This window comes from Leptidea sinapis, chromosome Z, assembly GCF_905404315.1.
Source record: "Leptidea sinapis chromosome Z, ilLepSina1.1, whole genome shotgun sequence".
Taxonomy (NCBI): Eukaryota; Metazoa; Arthropoda; class Insecta; order Lepidoptera; family Pieridae; genus Leptidea; species Leptidea sinapis.
The window spans coordinates 18252186-18270424 of record NC_066312.1 but is presented as its reverse complement, the minus strand read 5'-3'; the positions used below and the strand labels follow the sequence as shown (position 1 = coordinate 18270424).

The following is an 18239-nucleotide window of genomic DNA, read 5'->3' as shown; positions in this document are numbered from 1 at the left end:
ATTAGAAATTACATCAAGAAGAATTCTAAAGTAATCCATTTTGAGAGAATAATTGCCGTATCTATTAATGGAAATTACATCTCTCGTTTCTCTGCATCGCAGAGCTGAGCGTAGAGACGTGGCTACAATGTGTGTCTTCTACCGTTTGTATCACGGGGCGTGTTCCGAAGAGCTGTTTGGAACACAACCCGTACCCGTTTGAAGATACTTATGTCGTATCGTCCTGGAACCAAATTATTCGTGTCTATACATTTAACTTTGTTACTTCAAAAATGCGTTAATTTTTTCATTTGAAAGCATATATAATTCATCCAGATTTGTCAAAAAAACAGATCTGACTCTGAAAGTCCATGAATAAGCTCGTCAAATTTTGTATAACTGTCTACAGCAAATCAAACAAACATAACGTGAGAAATAAAGAAACATTTTATATTTGTGGTTACAGGATCACTGCTGCGCTATTCAGATAATTGCTCTAAATTTTCTCAAGATCCATCCAGGAGTTGATAAAGAATAAATATATAACACATAAGTCTTAATTCGACAATAAATTAAACTAAATTTCAGTTGGTATTTTTTATTAATGTATTTGTAGCCGAGAATCACTTCTTCTTCATTAGGTTTGTACCTAATGAAATCTTCTATCGAATATTTACGAGGTTAAAGATTAAAACACGATGTTAAAAGGGGTACCTGAATAATTAACAAATGATTGATATAATATAATATATATTAAGATATAACGATTTTGGGATCAAAAACTTCTCTAGGCTTGATGAGCGTTCTAATTTCTGTATATTGAGAATGGTCACGGTTACAATATATTATTACTAAAAAGGTGTTCTGTTTCGTAATGCCTGATATCCAGAATTCTTTATCGAATTAATTTTCAAATAATTAACACCATTTTAAAGATTATGTTTGCCGCTATTGAAATCAAGAGACATAGACAAAAAATAATTTGTAATTTTAAGAAAATGCAATCCGTAGACGAATATTCAAGCAATAATTTTATGAATTATCACTGAGTAGGGTAAGATACTAATAGCATTTTTGATTTGAGACGACGCGCATATATAACTTTATAGGTGTGATATTTTATTGCGTGCGAAGTATTCGCACGGTCACGTAGTATAATTGTAATATGAGAATCGCGAAGTATAATCTTGGCAATATATTTTCATCTCCTATTTTTGGCATTAATTATTTTGAGAGTTAATATTTAATAACCTTTTAAATAACTTTTCGTAAAAATTCGAAATTCCACCCGCAGCAACCGTCTATACCAATATCGACATACTACAACCACGTCTTTTTGTTAGGAATTTCATATCTAAACAATAGAATTCAGAAGATCGACAGGAATGGCAGGAGATCTCCTGGTACCACAAGGGTCTATTCCTGGACCGTTCCTCTTCCTTATCTATATATCTGATGATCCATCTAACCTTATAGAAAAAAACATAAGATAGTATTGTATGCGGATGACTCTTCACTGATATTTAAAGTGAAAAGAAACCAAGTTATGTATGATGAAGCATATTCTATCTGATATACTGTACTGGTTTAGCGCTAATAACTAAATGTAAAATAGCAAGGAAATGAAATATATAAAACTAACCGTACCAAATGTCAGCAATATAAATGCAAGTGTTTTTTTAAACGGAGAGGTGATAAAACTGGTGGAATCTGCTATATTTCTTGGCAATACTCTGAATTCCAAATTACATATTACGAGAGTCAAAAAGGACTGTTATAAATAGTGTGTCTGGTAAAGGTTACTATAACATTAATACAGACTTTCTTATTCATTACGCAGATTGGGAATGGAGCGACCTTTTTTATGAAAAAAAGTTGAGTTGGGTTTGTTGCGCCCGTTCTTCTTGTCTGAGGCATTCTTTTTGGAATGGGTGATATCACATCCTATTTTGTATAAAAATATTTGTTTTACCCCATGTGTTGCGAATGTCCATAAGCGGTTGCCTCACTATTTCCTATCCAGTGAGCCTCTTGCCCGTTCGCCTCTTCTATTGTTATTTTTTTTTACGAAAATAAGGGCCAAGACGAGCAGGACGTTCAGCTGATGGTAATTGATACGCCCTGCCCCTTACAATGCAGTGCCGCTCAGGATTCTTGAAAAACCCCAAAAATTCTGATTGGCACTACAAATGCGCTCGTCACCTTGAGACATAAGATTTTAAGTCTCATTTGCACCGTAATTTCACTAGCTACGGCACCCTTCAGACCGATACACAGTAATGCTTACACATTACTGGTTCACGGCAGAAATAGGCGCCATTGTGGTACCCATAATCTAGCCGGCATCCTGTGCAAAGGAGCCTCCCACTCCATATAAAATGTAATAGTAAATTATGAATAACTTTGAAAAATATATATGTGCATACATATTATATTTCACTTATATTTTGATAGTAAGGGGATCGAGGGGTCATTTCAATTCATTCTATAGAATAATAATAATCACAGCCTAACAAAGCTATAAACAGACAATGACATCGCGGTGCCATCTTTAAATCAGAAAATAATGACAACTAGTGATTTAAATCTATGCAGCGATCTCATTGGCCAGTGGGGGATCGGATCCCGTTGCGAAGGGGAGGCGCTTTTATTGAAATTTGGGGTATACTGGGGCCACTTTACAGATTACCTTTTGTGCTCATGACTCTGGGGTTGCCTTTGTGACGGCTAGTCATTTTTTAATCGCAGCTCATTAAATCGTTGTCATTGCCAAACTACTCTATTGTTCAATTTAAAAGTTTGAATTTGAAGTAAAATACAGGGACGTATTTGTACTTTTTTAATTATTGTCTATTAGCATTATTACCCCTAAAATTAAATATATAATTGTAGTATTATTTACGTATACGATCTTAAATGTTGTCTATATTTTGTTTTCAAATGCACATTTCTCATTAATAGTCCGAAAAACTGCCATTAATAATATTATACAAAATTAAAGTCTATCTTTTATATTATCTATCTTTAATAGATCATTTATACATCTAGACTAGCTGACCAGACAGACGTTGTTCTGTACATAATAAATAAAATACCGTTTTTGTTTTGTCAATAATTTTTCGTTGTGACATAATAATATGCTCCTTGTTGTTATAATGAAATTGTTTCACAGCAAACTGAACTGTCAAACCGCGCGTCAAAAATACTCTCACAGAAAATATGTCCAAACAAAACAAATATTGGAAATAAAAATAATTAAGGGTCCCAAATCGAAATAAAAACTATCCTATCTCTTAAGTTGGACTAAACTGCACTCCATGAAGTAATCCCCATTGAAATCCGTTCATTAGTTTAGGAGTCCATTGAGGACAAACATTGTGACACGAGATTTATATATATTAAGATAGAGCCGGTTGCTGATAGGCAACCGATTATGAGTGTGCGTGACAAGCTACGTCTTACACTCGCGATTTGTATATGTCACTTTATGTTAGTGTGCGTGCGTTGCTTAAAATAGAGGTTAATTATGCGTTTCAATTTTTTTGACGTTTTCACAGCTGTCGCAGTCTATCTAAACGTATAAATGATCTATGCTATCTTATACAAATTTTCGCTGTGTTAACAATAATTGTATATCTCCCTCTAATCTTTAGTACTAAATTATATAAAAAATAATTGTAAATAACTATCTATATATAAGTTATAGGCATAAATTAACAAAATATTCCTTAATTGTTTTTAATAATAATAATAACCCATTGGTATTTAGAACATTTCTGGCGTAGCAGAAATCATACAAGTAGGTACCTGTAATTACGGACGCACTAAAAATATACAAACTCCTATTATTCTTCATCTTGTATATTAAATTAGGTTTATGTCAACGTAATTCTTGCTTAAGTTAGATATTATTAAATCATCGAATCAAGCATTTGCTTACTAACATGGTTTTACAAACAAAATTATACTAATAATTAATTTAAATACAAAAATTTAATAGTTTCATCTCACTCGTCATTAGAAGCCGAAGTTAATTTATTTTATTTTACACTTGCTCGAAAAGGGTCTCCAACTTTTATTTCTAAATTTTTGTCATTTATTTCGAAATTTGTATGAAAATTTATTTTTAAAAACGTATATGAAGCTTCTTTTGCATTTTATATTTTTGTTTTGTTATTGGATATTCAAAGTATTGGAGAAAATAATAAAGTCCAGTTAGAATTTATCGACACTGTGAGATGTCAAATAGACTTCGATAAACTTCTTCGATACTAAGAGGTAGTACAATTTTTAAAATTGATTTATGCAAATTATTTGAAAAATAAATCTAGAAATTGTGATAAATTTAATTTAATTTTAGGTAATTAAAAATACTATCTCTCGAACGAAAGTGCGAATTCACTAATATTAAGGTCCTTGGCTTCGCTTGAATCGCTAAAAGTTCCCTAGATATTATATTAACAGTTAGTTTGTTTTTTTTTTCTATTATACTTCACAGGCTGTGGACTCAATCATTCAACGTCATAATCAATATCTCAAATCCATTACAATATTTAATAACGTTCTTTTATATAAACAAATTAATTATATTGACTACTCGTCGTGTAAATGTCCTGTTAATCTTTGGGTAATGCGCTATCACTTTTCCCCCGACAATATACCCTGTATGCAGTTTTGGATCCTAGCATTCTGTCCAAAAGGCTGTGTTTTGCTCGTCGCCTGTGTGTGAGCACTTCACGACAAAGCTCGTGAAACACTTCACCAACTTGATTCACTTGTTCAGCTGCTGCTACTTCCGCGAAGCTACATTCAAAGTCTTTTGCAAGAATTTCGCCTTCTTCTAGACTTACCTATAAATTAACATTATTAATTTTATAAATGCGGTGAATAATGTTCGAGTAAGCACAACTAAAATATTCATTATTTATTTAATTGTTCTATGGCACCAATTATTATCATTCGAGGGCGTTCATCAATTACGTGAGGTGTTCTAAGGGTAGGGGAACAAGCAGAATAAGAATGAGGAGAAAAAAAAGCTAATTCTTTCCAAATCTTAATTAGGTGGGTCAAATATCACATAATTATTTTTCTAGCAGAAAAGAAAACGGTGTAAAATGTGCACGGCCATGGACAGAATAAGAATAAATCTTTTCTTAAATTTTGTTTAATATTCAAAAAATAATTTATTGTGGATTCAAATTATAGTAATATTCACAAATACTAGTATTTTATAGTCTTGATTATAGGTATTAGAACAAGTTGTGTTTTTGTTTTTTCATCTCTATAATCTGATCTTACATCATCTTGTGCGTGAAAATCTGATGATATCTCACCAAGGGGGAAGGGGGGAAGTTTAGATAATAAAAATACCTACAATAATACTAATTAATAATACGTACTTGTCGTAAATGCACCATATCTGACTTATTGCCCACCAATGCCAAGGGTACATCGGGCTGAAGATTTTGTTTCGCTCTTCTGACATAGTTGAATGATGCCCGATCCGTGATCGAGTACACAAGAAATAAGCCGTCAGCCCACTGGGCTATTTCGTTGCCAGGTAATTCATCCAAACTCTGTAAAAAAAGTGTATTTTTTTTATATAATAGGCAAGAGGCTCTCGTGAAGAAAATGGTGAGGCAACCGGCCACGGACATACGGAACATCAGGGGTATAGATGCGTCGGCGGCGTTTAAATAGGACGGTATTTTATTACTACAGGACGGTACCAAAGTATTGTTAAAAAAATATTGTAAATTGAATTTAGATTCTATTCCGTCAAAAATAGAGCAAATATGTTCGGCAGCGTTGGAAAATTCGACTTGGGCGTATTAATAGCACAAAATATATTGTTTGATGTTTGGCAAGGTTGCTAGTTATCAATATTATACATAAACCAATGTCGATATGTTCTCCTAAACTCTATGGACTCCTAAACGTCTTAACTGATATCGATAATATTTGCAGGCAACATAGCTACTGATATTGACATCTACGGTATTGGTACCTCAGCGATTGACACAAATTTGTAAGCGATCGTTTTTTTTAATGTTTTGGCAAAGTAAGTAACCAATATCTCTATATATTTGAGAACAACAACAACCGATTTAATTCTTATCCACGCCGATTTTCAGCTAAAATGGCATAAATATAATAAAAGGCATATTATATTTTACAATAGGCTTAAAAAGTTAACCTCAACTACGAGTAAATTATGTATACTAATAAATTGTTATTTGTAGAAATATAGTATCTGATTTGGATTCAGTATTTAGTCAGCTTCAGATACATGTATGCTAAACTATGTCATATACGATTATTTTCATGAGAATAGAGAGTTTGTATTTAGTAATATAAGAGAAGAATAAAATAATTAATAAAATATTATCTAACCTTTGGACAAGTGTCGAGTATTTCAAACAAAATTGGTTCTCCATCCAGAAGTGTTTCGTGTTTGTATTTGCTTTCTGTAAAATATTAATTAAAAGTTTAGTTTAATGATACAAAAATAGTTTTAACTTCATGGAATCTAATTAAGTATTATAAATTTTGTTATAATTATTGTTTTGTTGTGAATAACTACTACACCGCCACATTATCTCTGCATCTCGCTGGAACATGAAGCCCCCTCCCGTTCCAATGTCACTCCCTCGCGTTCGTCCTGTTGCATCAGTACAGTTGATAGTTTCATTACCGTTAGGTACATGTTGTGATATTCTCTGTTTTGTTTTTGAAGTTTTCATTGTAACGTTTTGAGATTTGTAGTTAATAGTTCTGTACTTTCTATTGTTCTGTATCGCTATACCCGTACCTACCGCCGGAAAAATTAATAAGTACTTTTTTTACTTAACCCCAGATAATTTCATTGATTTTTCATCATTATAATAAAATTAATCAGCATTACAACACAACACCTTTTACATCAACCTATAATACTGAAAAAATAAACGTTGTTTTAATTATAATAATATTTTAGTGATGCTTTTTTTGCACACCGTAACAAAGCGACGACGTGACGTCATCGACGTAAGGTCCAGAGATAATGTGGCTCGGTAGTAGTAAAATATTGTTAAGGAAATACATTAAAAAGATAAAATTGTATATGTTTGAATCGGGCTAAAAACTCCCATAATATTTGGTTGTTTTGTTGCCAAGGGAGTGTGAGTTTCTTCTATACCTAGGTTTTATAAAAAACTAAAAGTTTATACAAACTGATTCCACTGAAATAAATAAAAGGAAACAGCATATTGCCTCTTGTTTAATTATAATATTAACTCTAAAATGTAATATTAAATACTATTTCTGAAAAACTAGCTTTCATTACAATACTCGGCGAGGTATTTCATTCAAATACAAATTAATGGTTGGTTTACTATAACTCGGACGTTCTAATACAATACAACGGGATCATTTGGCACGCGGCGCCTGGGAAATATAAATTAATTACACAATAAGGAACCGACATAAACCAATCGTAAACATAATTTAAAGCTGTTAAGGTCTTTCCTCTTATTTTAGACTATATTGTATTTTTCAAAGTGAACACGTCTTTTTGCACAAATTTAATTTACATACTGAAATTTACTTTGGATGCGGGGATTCGAACTCGCGCCTATAGGGATACACTCTAGCGTTTTGGCCACTTTGAATCACAAAATGAATCATCGCTCGAACAATGAATTTCTAATCGCAGTCGCTAATAATATATTTACAAAATATGGATAGAATGGAAAATGATATAATAATAATTATATTTTTTATGTATTAATGCAAGTTTTTCTTTGTTTCTTTTTGTATGTTCTTTGGGTAATACGCCTGGAATAGATGATAATTGATTTGTTGAATCTCTTTGCCGTCACGCATTTTGACGTTTGATAGGATACGATGAGTTTGAATAACAATTTTGCGTTTCTACTTTCGTTATCGTAGTAACTTTATAACGAATTATGCTAATTCGTTATATGCGTACCCGTTCCAATTCCAATCAATCGCGCTTTTTCTAAATTAAACATAAAAATGAATTTGCTCTGAAAAACAAATTTTACTCACCCTGTTGATGATCATATTCTCCTATGTATCGTTTGGTGAGGAAACGCACCGTTAGAGCTGAAATTAAAAAAAAAACAATCAATAATAAGTAGCATTATTAGGATTAACAGTAGATACTTTATAGCCTAAACACATAGTCGGATTTGGTCCGGCCGGACACTGATCCGGCATCGTACTCGGTAGGATCCAGACGGTAGTAATAATAATTTTGTGGAAAGGACAATCCGACATAGCATGGAATATGATCCGCTATCACACCGCGTCCGATGGTTCAGCCGTATCATATCCGATCGTGTTTAGGCTTTAATGGATGTGTCCTCTAATTATAACTTATATGTTTTATAAAAAGCTGGATGACTTTCTGATACGTACCGTAATATCGATACCGTAATATCCCCGAGTTGGTAGCAAACGTTTTTTGAGAAAGTGTAAGTATCGCTTAGTATTCTTGAAAAACTCAAAAATTTGTCCGACACCGCAATTGCGCATATCACAAGAGCCACAATATGAGTTTCATTGGCCCAGTAATTTACCACGGAGCCCTCCCTACTAAACCACGGAAACACAAAAAATACTCGCGCGGTACTGCACCGGCGGCAAAAAAAATCGCAGCTTTTGCACCCAACAAGCATAGCATCATGTCCAAAACAAGCCTCCTACTACTAAATATCAGTGGAGATTTCAATTTGATCCTAGATATTCATTAAAAGAAATAAAATATTATTGTACTAACGCATTCTTTCAGTATTTATAGTATATGATAGTGGGTAGACCAGCGAAGTTCGCGTCACTAAAATCATTAGACATTATATTCCTGACACCTGTTCAATATCTCGTATAATGTCATGTTTCGTTTTAATATCATTCATCAGTAAATTAACGAATAAATTAAAATGTTATATTTTCTGCTTAGTGAACCACAAAATAATATTTCTATCCAGATCTCCAAAACCAAACAGCAATCAATCAATCAACAAAAATCAACAGGTGTGGCCAATTTGCGACAAATACTCCAACATTCGAATTCCACCTTCGCACGACACGCCACAAGTTAGGATGTCATCCCCACCATCTGGATGTGTGGCGGTCCTCCATAGTGCGGTTTTCAAGGAGCTTTCTTCTACGTACTACAAAGCTGTGGAATGAGCTTCCTTATGCGGTGTTTCCGCGACGATACGACATGGGTACCTTCAAAAAAAGCGCATACTCCTTCCTTAAAGGCCGGCAACGCTCCTGTGATTCCTCTGGTGTTGCAAGAGATTGTGGGCGGCGGTGATCACTTAACACCAGGTGACCCGTACGCTCGTTTGTCCTCCTATATCATAAAAAAAACATGAAATTTTTATATGTATTTGATCTATTTTAATATAAATATTGTGTTTGTTGCAAATAAATATATTTATTTCAATCATGAGATGTAAGAATATACATCATAATAATTCTTAAAATAATGTAAAGTAGAATCTTGGAAAATTTATTGAATTAGGTGTTATATTTGTCTTCAATCAATTCGACACGTGTTTCGAATCCTCAGGAGATGTTGACTCGCCAAATTCTGGCACTAGTTTCGTGGTAATCCCAATCTATGAAAGTCTCATTATAAAGAATCTATATAACATAATCTATATTATTTATAATTTATAAAACCATCTTAATTGATGATTTTCTCAATGATTTTAAAATACTCGGCTCGATTCAACGATCTAACTAACGTATATATTTTTAGAAATAAACAGTAATAACGTCTATTATTCTATCGTTCGCTAAATCTGGTGTTAGAGATATTACGAACTATATTTAAAAAGTTTCGAAAAATGCTTGAATGAAACTGATATGCCGAGTTAATTATGAAGCCAGGAAGATAAAAAAGAATACTTTAGTGTCTATAGTTATTAGCTGTGAGCAGATCAAAGCATTCCAGTATATCATAATGACGTAATTTGTACTGTGATACAGAAACAATGTTAAAATTCCAATTCTGAAATAGATTTAAGTGGTATTTAGCTCTTAAGTAGCTTACACATTTAAATTTAATACTGGATGAAAATAATCATTCTGATCAATGAGTCTTATTTAAACTATAATTATAAATTAAATTAAATTATACAGCGAGCTCTATTTTCATTGGTCATATGTCGAGCGGGCGGGATTGCATTTCTCCCATTGTGCATAGAACGTTTGCCCGTATGTATGTTAACGCCGGTGCTAAAGCGTTTATTTCGGCACTCAAAAGGCGTAGTCCCTGAATCATGGCAAGTGAGCTGCCCTTGTCCATCCGATCCAAAAAAGGAGACAGTTTGGGTCCGGCAAACTGCAGGTCTATTACCTCCCTGCTAATCATGGAGAGCATAATTAACCGCCACCTCTTAGTATACCTAGAAGATAACCAGTTAATTAACGACCGACAGTTAAGCTTTCGCCGTGGTCGGTCGGCAAGTGATCTTCTGGTATACCTAACACAAAGATGTGCGGCGGCTATCGAAAGCAAGGGAGAAGGCCTGGCAGTTAGACTGGATATAGCGAAGGCCTTTGTTTGTGTATGGAACAAGGCGCTTCTCACAAAACTTCCATCATTTGGTCTTCAAGAGAGTTTATACAAGTGGACCTCCAGTTTACTCACTGGGCGCAGCATACAGGTCGTTGTCGACGGTAATTGCTCAAACCTGAATCCTGTGAACGCTGGAGTGTTCCAAGACTGGGTGCTATCTCCAACACTGTTTCTTCTTCATATCAATGGTATGTTAGACACCTCCAACATACATTGCTATGCAGAATACAGCACTGGTGATGCACGTGTGATATGCACGGGCCATGCAGGTCTCTCTCGGCAAATCTTCGACGGAAGAAACTTGTGTCTTCTATCGAGTCCTGTCTTCAGAAGCTGGCGGAATGGGGTAAATTGAATCTTTTCCAATTTAACCACCAGAAGACTCAAGTTTGCGCGTTTACCACAATAGAAAACCATTTGTCGTATCACCGCTGACCTGAAGAAGCTGAGCGACAATACTTCAAGCCGGCCCATTTCTAGCGCTTCACTTGGTCCGACCACGGAATTTGCTGTCATCTCTGGTCAGGCGCACCCCAGTATCAGCTCGAACCATTATACCGCGTGCAACGTATAGCTGCTCGAATTGTCGGGGATCCAGTGCTCTGTGAATGTCTCTATCACGTGGCGTGGCGTATGGACATGGTGTATCGGAGAGTGTTCTTCAACGTAGTACTAAGTTGTGAAATGAGCTTCCTTACGCGGTGTTTCCGCGACGATACGACCTGGGTACCTTCAAAACAAGCGCGTACCTCCCTTAAAAGCCGGCAACGCTTCTGTGATTCTTCTGGTGTCTCAAGAGAATGTGGGCGGTGGTGATCACTAAACATCAGGTGACACGTACCCTCTTTTGTCCTCCTTTTCTATTAATATAGGTATATATATTATATATTAAGGTTTGTCTTACGGCGTATGTATCAAGAGTGCTCAGAGGAGTGGTTCAGGTTCTGGCAGTCAAATTTCGTCGCCAAATGCGAAATTCTACCCGCAGTAGGTAGAAGGATATATGGCATTCCACAACCACTCGTTATACTAGAATATTTTTGGCTCGGACAGCCACTGTCTGTTTTCCTCCGCTAATAAGAAAAAGATATGATGCAAAATTAACCAGGGAACTGAAATAAAACTGGAGTGAACTCTTACCATATTAATCCATCTCAACGATTCATTTGCTGTTTATGTGTAACACGTATCAATAAATAAAAATATATCTGCTATGCGTTTTGTACAATCGTAATATTACGATCAAAATTAAATCAAAAATAAAATTAATTAAAATAAATTCCGACGGCGTAATAAACAACTTTCTTGATAAAAGTACAAGTTTTAGCTCGATTCGGCTCTAGTGTTCTCACCAGCATAGCGAGGTGACTTACACTTGTCTCAAAATTTCGGTCGTTTACAAACATATTAAACCAATATCTTCAATACTACGAGATAAAATCTATTTAATCTATAATATATCTGACTAACAATAATGCTTACTTCAACTTTTTTTATGTTATAATCTACTGTCTGGTTTGAATACAAACATAGGTACTGATACGATCTATATCTCGTTTGCAGCGCGATTGCCATAGATTTCCAATTCTTAATGTAACATTGTTTCATTACGTAATTCTTAATAAAAATATTATTATTGGCATTAATTCTTAAATTTATTTACAGCTGGTTTTAATATTTATGGGATGAACATCAGATCGGGCGTTGATGCGTGGGAACAACGGCTTAGAAGATTTATTTTGATTCTTTACGTCCGCGTCGATATTAACACATTAACCACTATGACGGAAATAAATCGCCGGATTCCTAGTCACACATTTCGTGAGCTATTTCTGGATAGGAAAGGTCAACATTGTGAGTGCAGCTATTGTTTAGTGGTATCGTAATTTCGGTTATAATTGCCAAATAATAAGCGATTCAATGCTCATATAAATAAAGTAAATATTTTGGAAATTAAACTAAGAATATAGCCACTTTAGTTTATCATCTTTCTTTTCACTGTTTCTCAATCTCGACCCATTTAGGCCGTGTATCGGAGATTATAGTATAAGATTGTTGGCGCCAAAATTAGATTCACTGCACCGAAACGATTTTCGATCAAGCAATTACTAAATAAATTTTGCGAGGTTAAGGGGATACTGAGTTTAATCTAATCAATCATAGATCTATATTTCAATAATTACCTGATTAAAAAAAAATAGAACTTTGTAATATTTATTACACGGCATTACATTTCCGATGGCTTTAGACTATATTATTCCCGAATACTTACATCATTTTTTTTAATTGTAATAATAATAAAAACAAATCTCGGCTTATAGCTATTAAATAAGATACGAAATAATTGGGTTCAATTTTCAAATTTCTGTCAAAAATCAAATGCGAGATTTTAGTACTATAAGCGGTCAGTGGTAGTTTTTAAAAAAACAAAAATAGCATGTTTTGGTCAACCTTGCCGCGAACTCTTAACAGTTCCTTACCAAAAATAGCTCAACGCGGCTAAAAATAATTTTAGATGAACTATGCAATTTCTTTCAAAACTTCAGACTATGTATCTCGATTCTATAACTTTATTCATCTGACGTGCACAAGATTATGTTGTGGCGAGTCTTTAACAAATATTGACAAGAATATAACAGAAATACAAGTGATAACTTACAACGAGTAAGAAAATTATCATTCAAACAGTCGTTATCATTACCTAAAAAATTGTAGATCTCAAAGAGCCAACTGTTAGTTTATCTGTTCTGTCAATTACCATATTTGAATAGCAATAAGCATAAAAAAATATAGTTTAGAAAATTTCTGTAAGCACGTATCTATATACAATATATATGTGTATTTGTGTTAACGACAGTTCAAAAAGTTGTACATCTGATCAAGTTTACTGTGTCATCAGCCGCTACCGTAAACACGGCTATAAATTTGCACGTGACAAAATGCGGTTAAATGGCCGAGATGAATACAATATTATATTATGTTATTCAAAGTCGTTTTTTGATGACGTAACTTATTGGTGACTTTTAAGCTATCTAGATGTTATTAATTTGGTAGATACCTTCTGTTTTGCAGCGGAGTGCACAAAACTATCAGCAATCAACACTTTTGAGTTTAATTTTAATCTAAGAATGTAGTATTAAATTTAGCTTAATATCGACAAAAGTCAAAATCTTTATTTTTTTACCGTCTCGTATTAAAATAATCTAAAAGGGAGTCAAAGTAGCTACTGCGGTAATGGTGAGGAGAGTATCTCATTCAAAATATTGCGTAAACTGCGAAATCACGTAAGTTAAATCGTATTAGTGAGGAATAGCGTAGCGAGTTAGCGACTCATTCGGAGGAGGAGACATCACGGCTCACAGTCAAACTGTTGTACCCTATCTAATGGACTCCCGAGGTAGTAGTAATTCGGCTTTATATATGTAGTGAGAAAAGGAAGTTAGCGTGTTTCAGACCCGAGAATCCTATTGGTTTCGGAACTCTTACATTGCGCATGATCTGTTTTACAGACTGCATCCCTACTTCACGACTTCATTGTCTATACCTGATTGAACATAATTCATTACATTAGTTAAACTAAAAGCTGACAACTATTTCAACAGTGAATTTTTTATTGTCCTGAGTGAGTCTGTAAGTGAGAGATGTGTACACCTACATTACGCCGTGCTCAATAGTATCCTTGAATACGAGATTCCTGAATAAATGAGCAAATATACATTTTGATAAATCGTACAAATAATATAATAATCTTAACTTGAATATTTTTGACCGATCAAATTAAAAAATATTAAAGTAGATATGTACCTACCGAGGTCTAACAAATTTTTGCAATTTTTAAATTCGGATAAACTTGTAACAAAAGGTTTAAAAATAGATAACATGTCTAACAGCAGCAGTACCCTAAACGTAGACTGTTTTTACATAATTTTCAAAATGGACATTTAAATAACGATAGTACCTACGATATACATTTTGTGAAGTATCTGATTCTCTAAGCTTCACTAATGCTTCCATGAACTATTCAAAAGTTCAGAATCATATTCCATACGGTAGTGATTGATTATAAAATCTGTGGATATCTAATAAAACATACATTAATTTTGCATATACCAAAGTAATAAATATTTGTTAACTGAAGTCAATGAAGTATGTTGAATATATTATGTTGAGGTTAATTGAGTTAATTTAATATATTTATTTTATCATTTCATCTTTGTTTCTGTAAATGTACAGGATTGGCATGCATGATAATTTTTTTGGAGTTATTTTTGTGTAACTGTAGATAAATAGAATAGCATTTTACGTTAATACATACGAAAGTAAATACATACGTTTTGTAGATTTTATAAATTGAATAATTCGTGAAATAGAGATTATTTTGCAAATTAATTATAATATGAGATTTCTGACCAATCATTATTTAATGTATGTAACAGCTCCGTGGTGCACTTTTAAACTGGCCTAACATTAACCTAAAGAATAAGCTTATAGTCTGTCAGAGACACAAGAAGCTTCAAGAAATTAAAACTGAGAGTTTTTTTGAGAATAAATTAAGTGATGAGCAAGACCAAGTAACGACATCAAAATCGTATTCGCTTCAAATTTGACTTTGTTTCAAGTGTAGCCCTGCTGATAGTACCTAAGTGTTTTAAGTGTTGTTGAGTTGTGACGTATTATTAAGTGTTATTAGCATTGGTTGTTAACCTTTGTGGTTCTTTAAGATGCTAATTTGACCTAGTTTTATATCGGTATATGTAATATGATAAATAAATAAAAAAAAAAAACAGAAAAAACCAAACTTTACAGCTGCAGTTACGTTCTATATTGTGTGGTATATTAACATAATATTTATGGCGCCATAATAATTTCACTATTTATGGCGCCATTTCAACCGGAACACAAAAATTGCATAATTCTACTTCACATCTAGCAGCGTCCTCTCCAAAGAATCCTCTGTCTGGTTAAATAAGAGATAGAGATAAAAAATATAAGACAGAAACAGGGAGAGAAAAAAAATTGATGTACTTAAACTCTTTTTTTCTTCCTCTTTTATTTAACTGCCATCAGTCGATAACGACTATAATCAGTTCCGTAGAGTTTAGTTAAACGATTTGGGTTTTGGAGGCCATCCACCAGGCCTTATTCTAATGAGACTTGCTTTCTGTTTAGTCTTCTCATGGCTTGAGAGGACTCAAGCAGTTTAGTATCCATGGGAAAGAAAACAAACTCTTAAATTAAAATGGAAATGGGCTAGGCCTATTCTAAGAGTCAAAGACGGAAGATAAATAAAAACAGACTGGTCTTGATACATTAGAAACGCCGCAATGATCTTAGATGGAAAAGATAATACTAAGACATATTTAGTTATCATAGTGGAAAAATCTACAGTAGTCACCGGAGGCAGAACAGGCTGGAAGAAATGGAGGACGCTTTACTTAGGAGGAAAAACATTTGAAACTATATAACTTTTGAAATATTTCCTTTCTTTTATAACCTATAATAAAACATTACAAAATGCGCTGCATATTGATAGGTACTGTATTAACGAAATGTTAGCATGTTATAAGGTTTAATCATTAAAAGCTGATTTAACTTTTAATTTTGCTGTTCAAATATAGCATAACTATGTTTTTATCCAATCAAATATTAATTTAGTATCAAGTGGTTTTATACTTTCCGTGGTTATTTACTATTTTTCTTTAGTATCGTTATAAATCATTCGCCAATGCAAATAAGTAATACAGCAGAGCAAATTGTCGAGAATAGGCTCGAATCAATTCATTATGAAAAGAACACATTTGGATAGATAGACTTTAATATTTTAAAGAATAATTTATTACACAGCTTCTTCTCTTCGTCTCTCTCTCTCTCTCTCTCAAAGTCATCAATATTTTAAACAAATTGAAAATTTTGTAAAGCTTACTAAGTATATTAATTATCTTTGCTGCGTTCTGGTTCGATTTTGGGGCAGTTGAGTCAGAATTTCGTTTTATATTTATAATTTAGCATTGGTTTCGTTTGAAAGCTTAAGCAGATTTACCTTGAAGCGTTCAACACGCTGTCATCTACGGACCTCGAAGGCAAAAAGTAGCAACGGTTAAAATAATTCCGATATTATTTGTAGGTTCTCAAATTATTTCTGCACAAATTGCTAGGGTGTCAATATAACCGCACACTGCAACACAAGTTCACACACATACCACTTTTTCCGACGGATGGTGCCCCAATCACAGCAACTTTAACTTCGGATAGCGATGACTTCTTCCGCCTAATTCCTCGCGTTGTCATTTTCTCATAAACATGGTATTGACGCGCGGCAAACCCAACGAATGCTCCGCGTACGCCGGTAAACTCATATCGCTGGACACGAGCAACCCCGCTCCCGCCTGTCAGCTAAAAATACATAAAGCGACACAGCTCTGACATCGTGTGCCATGTTAATGGGTCAAGATCTGGCCAAGATCAGTTGTGCAAATAGGTATGTTTACGTCGAGGGCTTCCTGACGCCTTTCGCCACGTGTCCATGGCGATTAGCCAACGTCGCGACCGCGTCTGCGTTGCTTCGGGATCTTGACTTCAAGTATATGAACTTGTTAGCAACATGTCTCTCATCGTTATTGTTTAAACTATAAATATATTTCGTCTCGCATTCTTGTTAATCACCTCAGATGAGTGGGAATTTCAGGAAGTTCCCTTGAAATAAACGTGAAATGCTAGTGTAACGTCGGCACGGAACGAGATACAACCTCAATTTTAGAGCAGAGTAATTTTTAATATACAACGATACGTTCCATAGGCTAATTGAATCAATATCTATCGAGTCTATCACTATAAGATGAGCTCCAGAAGCCAAAAATTCGTCCGGTCCGGATTATGTGTTATAATGTAATAATTATTAGAATATGCTTCCGAACACTTAATGCTCGAAAAGACTGACAAGGAGCAACAAATCCCGAATTGTAATGTTATAGAACATTTAATGAACAAGGAATAATTGGTACAAATACCATAATAAAACCAAAATACATGAATATTATACTACGTATACTAGCTTTTGCAAGTGACTACGGTCACATTAGGCCTTGTCCACATGTACCTAAGAGTCTAAAAAATAGAATGCTGCATGCCAGTTAACGTTAACGTCATGCTTAATATTAGAGAAACGAATTTGAGTCTTGTCTGTTACGCTTTACGCCCTGCACTACTAAACCGATTATCATAAAATGTTATACAGTATATTAAAGGATATAGGGTTTAGTGTATTGAATTATTATCGCTAGTGGTCCTTTAATAACATTTACGTAATTAAAGGTTTCCGCAATATAACATAGTTCAATAAACAGGATTAAAGGGCACTTTTGCACTGCACTAAAATCGATTGACAGTTGTCAAAATACCATAGTTAATGTCACGTAACAGAAAAAACTAGTAGAAGTGCCATGTGGGCGTTAACCTGTCGCCACTATTGTGTACAAATGTACCTACTCGAGGCTTAAGTGAGACCAGTCGTTTGATATCAAGTGAAGCATAATTATCTTTTAAAATAATACAGATATGCCTTATTTTGCCATTTTTGACTGTAGAAAACATAGCCGCAATAAAAATGTGTCGAACGGAGGGATTTCCTATCATCGGTAATCATAATTTTTCGATTTAAATACAA

The 18239-nt window shown here is 34.1% G+C and overlaps 1 protein-coding gene across 1 annotated transcript; it reads right to left on the bottom strand.

Moving 5' to 3' along the window:
* Positions 1-2803: 2803 nt before the first annotated feature.
* LOC126978448 (ras-related and estrogen-regulated growth inhibitor) lies at positions 2804-17016 on the bottom strand. Its single transcript, XM_050827244.1, has 5 exons — positions 16777-17016; positions 8029-8085; positions 6373-6446; positions 5379-5555; positions 2804-4829 (listed from the first exon to the last, which is right to left on the bottom strand). Exons 1-5 carry the CDS (start codon positions 16862-16864, stop codon positions 4596-4598), a joined length of 630 nt encoding a protein of 209 aa, XP_050683201.1. The 5' UTR covers positions 16865-17016; the 3' UTR covers positions 2804-4595.
* Positions 17017-18239: the final 1223 nt, after the last annotated feature.

Coding starts and splice junctions, on each gene's coding strand:
- LOC126978448 (XM_050827244.1), bottom strand. CDS start 16,864: ATGACAACGCGAGGAATTAGGCGGAAGAAGTCATCGCTATCCGAAGTT. Junction 6,447..8,028: donor AGAATATGATCATCAACAGG/GTGAGTAAAATT, acceptor AATATTTTACAG/AAAGCAAATACAAACACGAA. Junction 5,556..6,372: donor TACTCGACACTTGTCCAAAG/GTTAGATAATAT, acceptor CTTTTTTTACAG/AGTTTGGATGAATTACCTGG.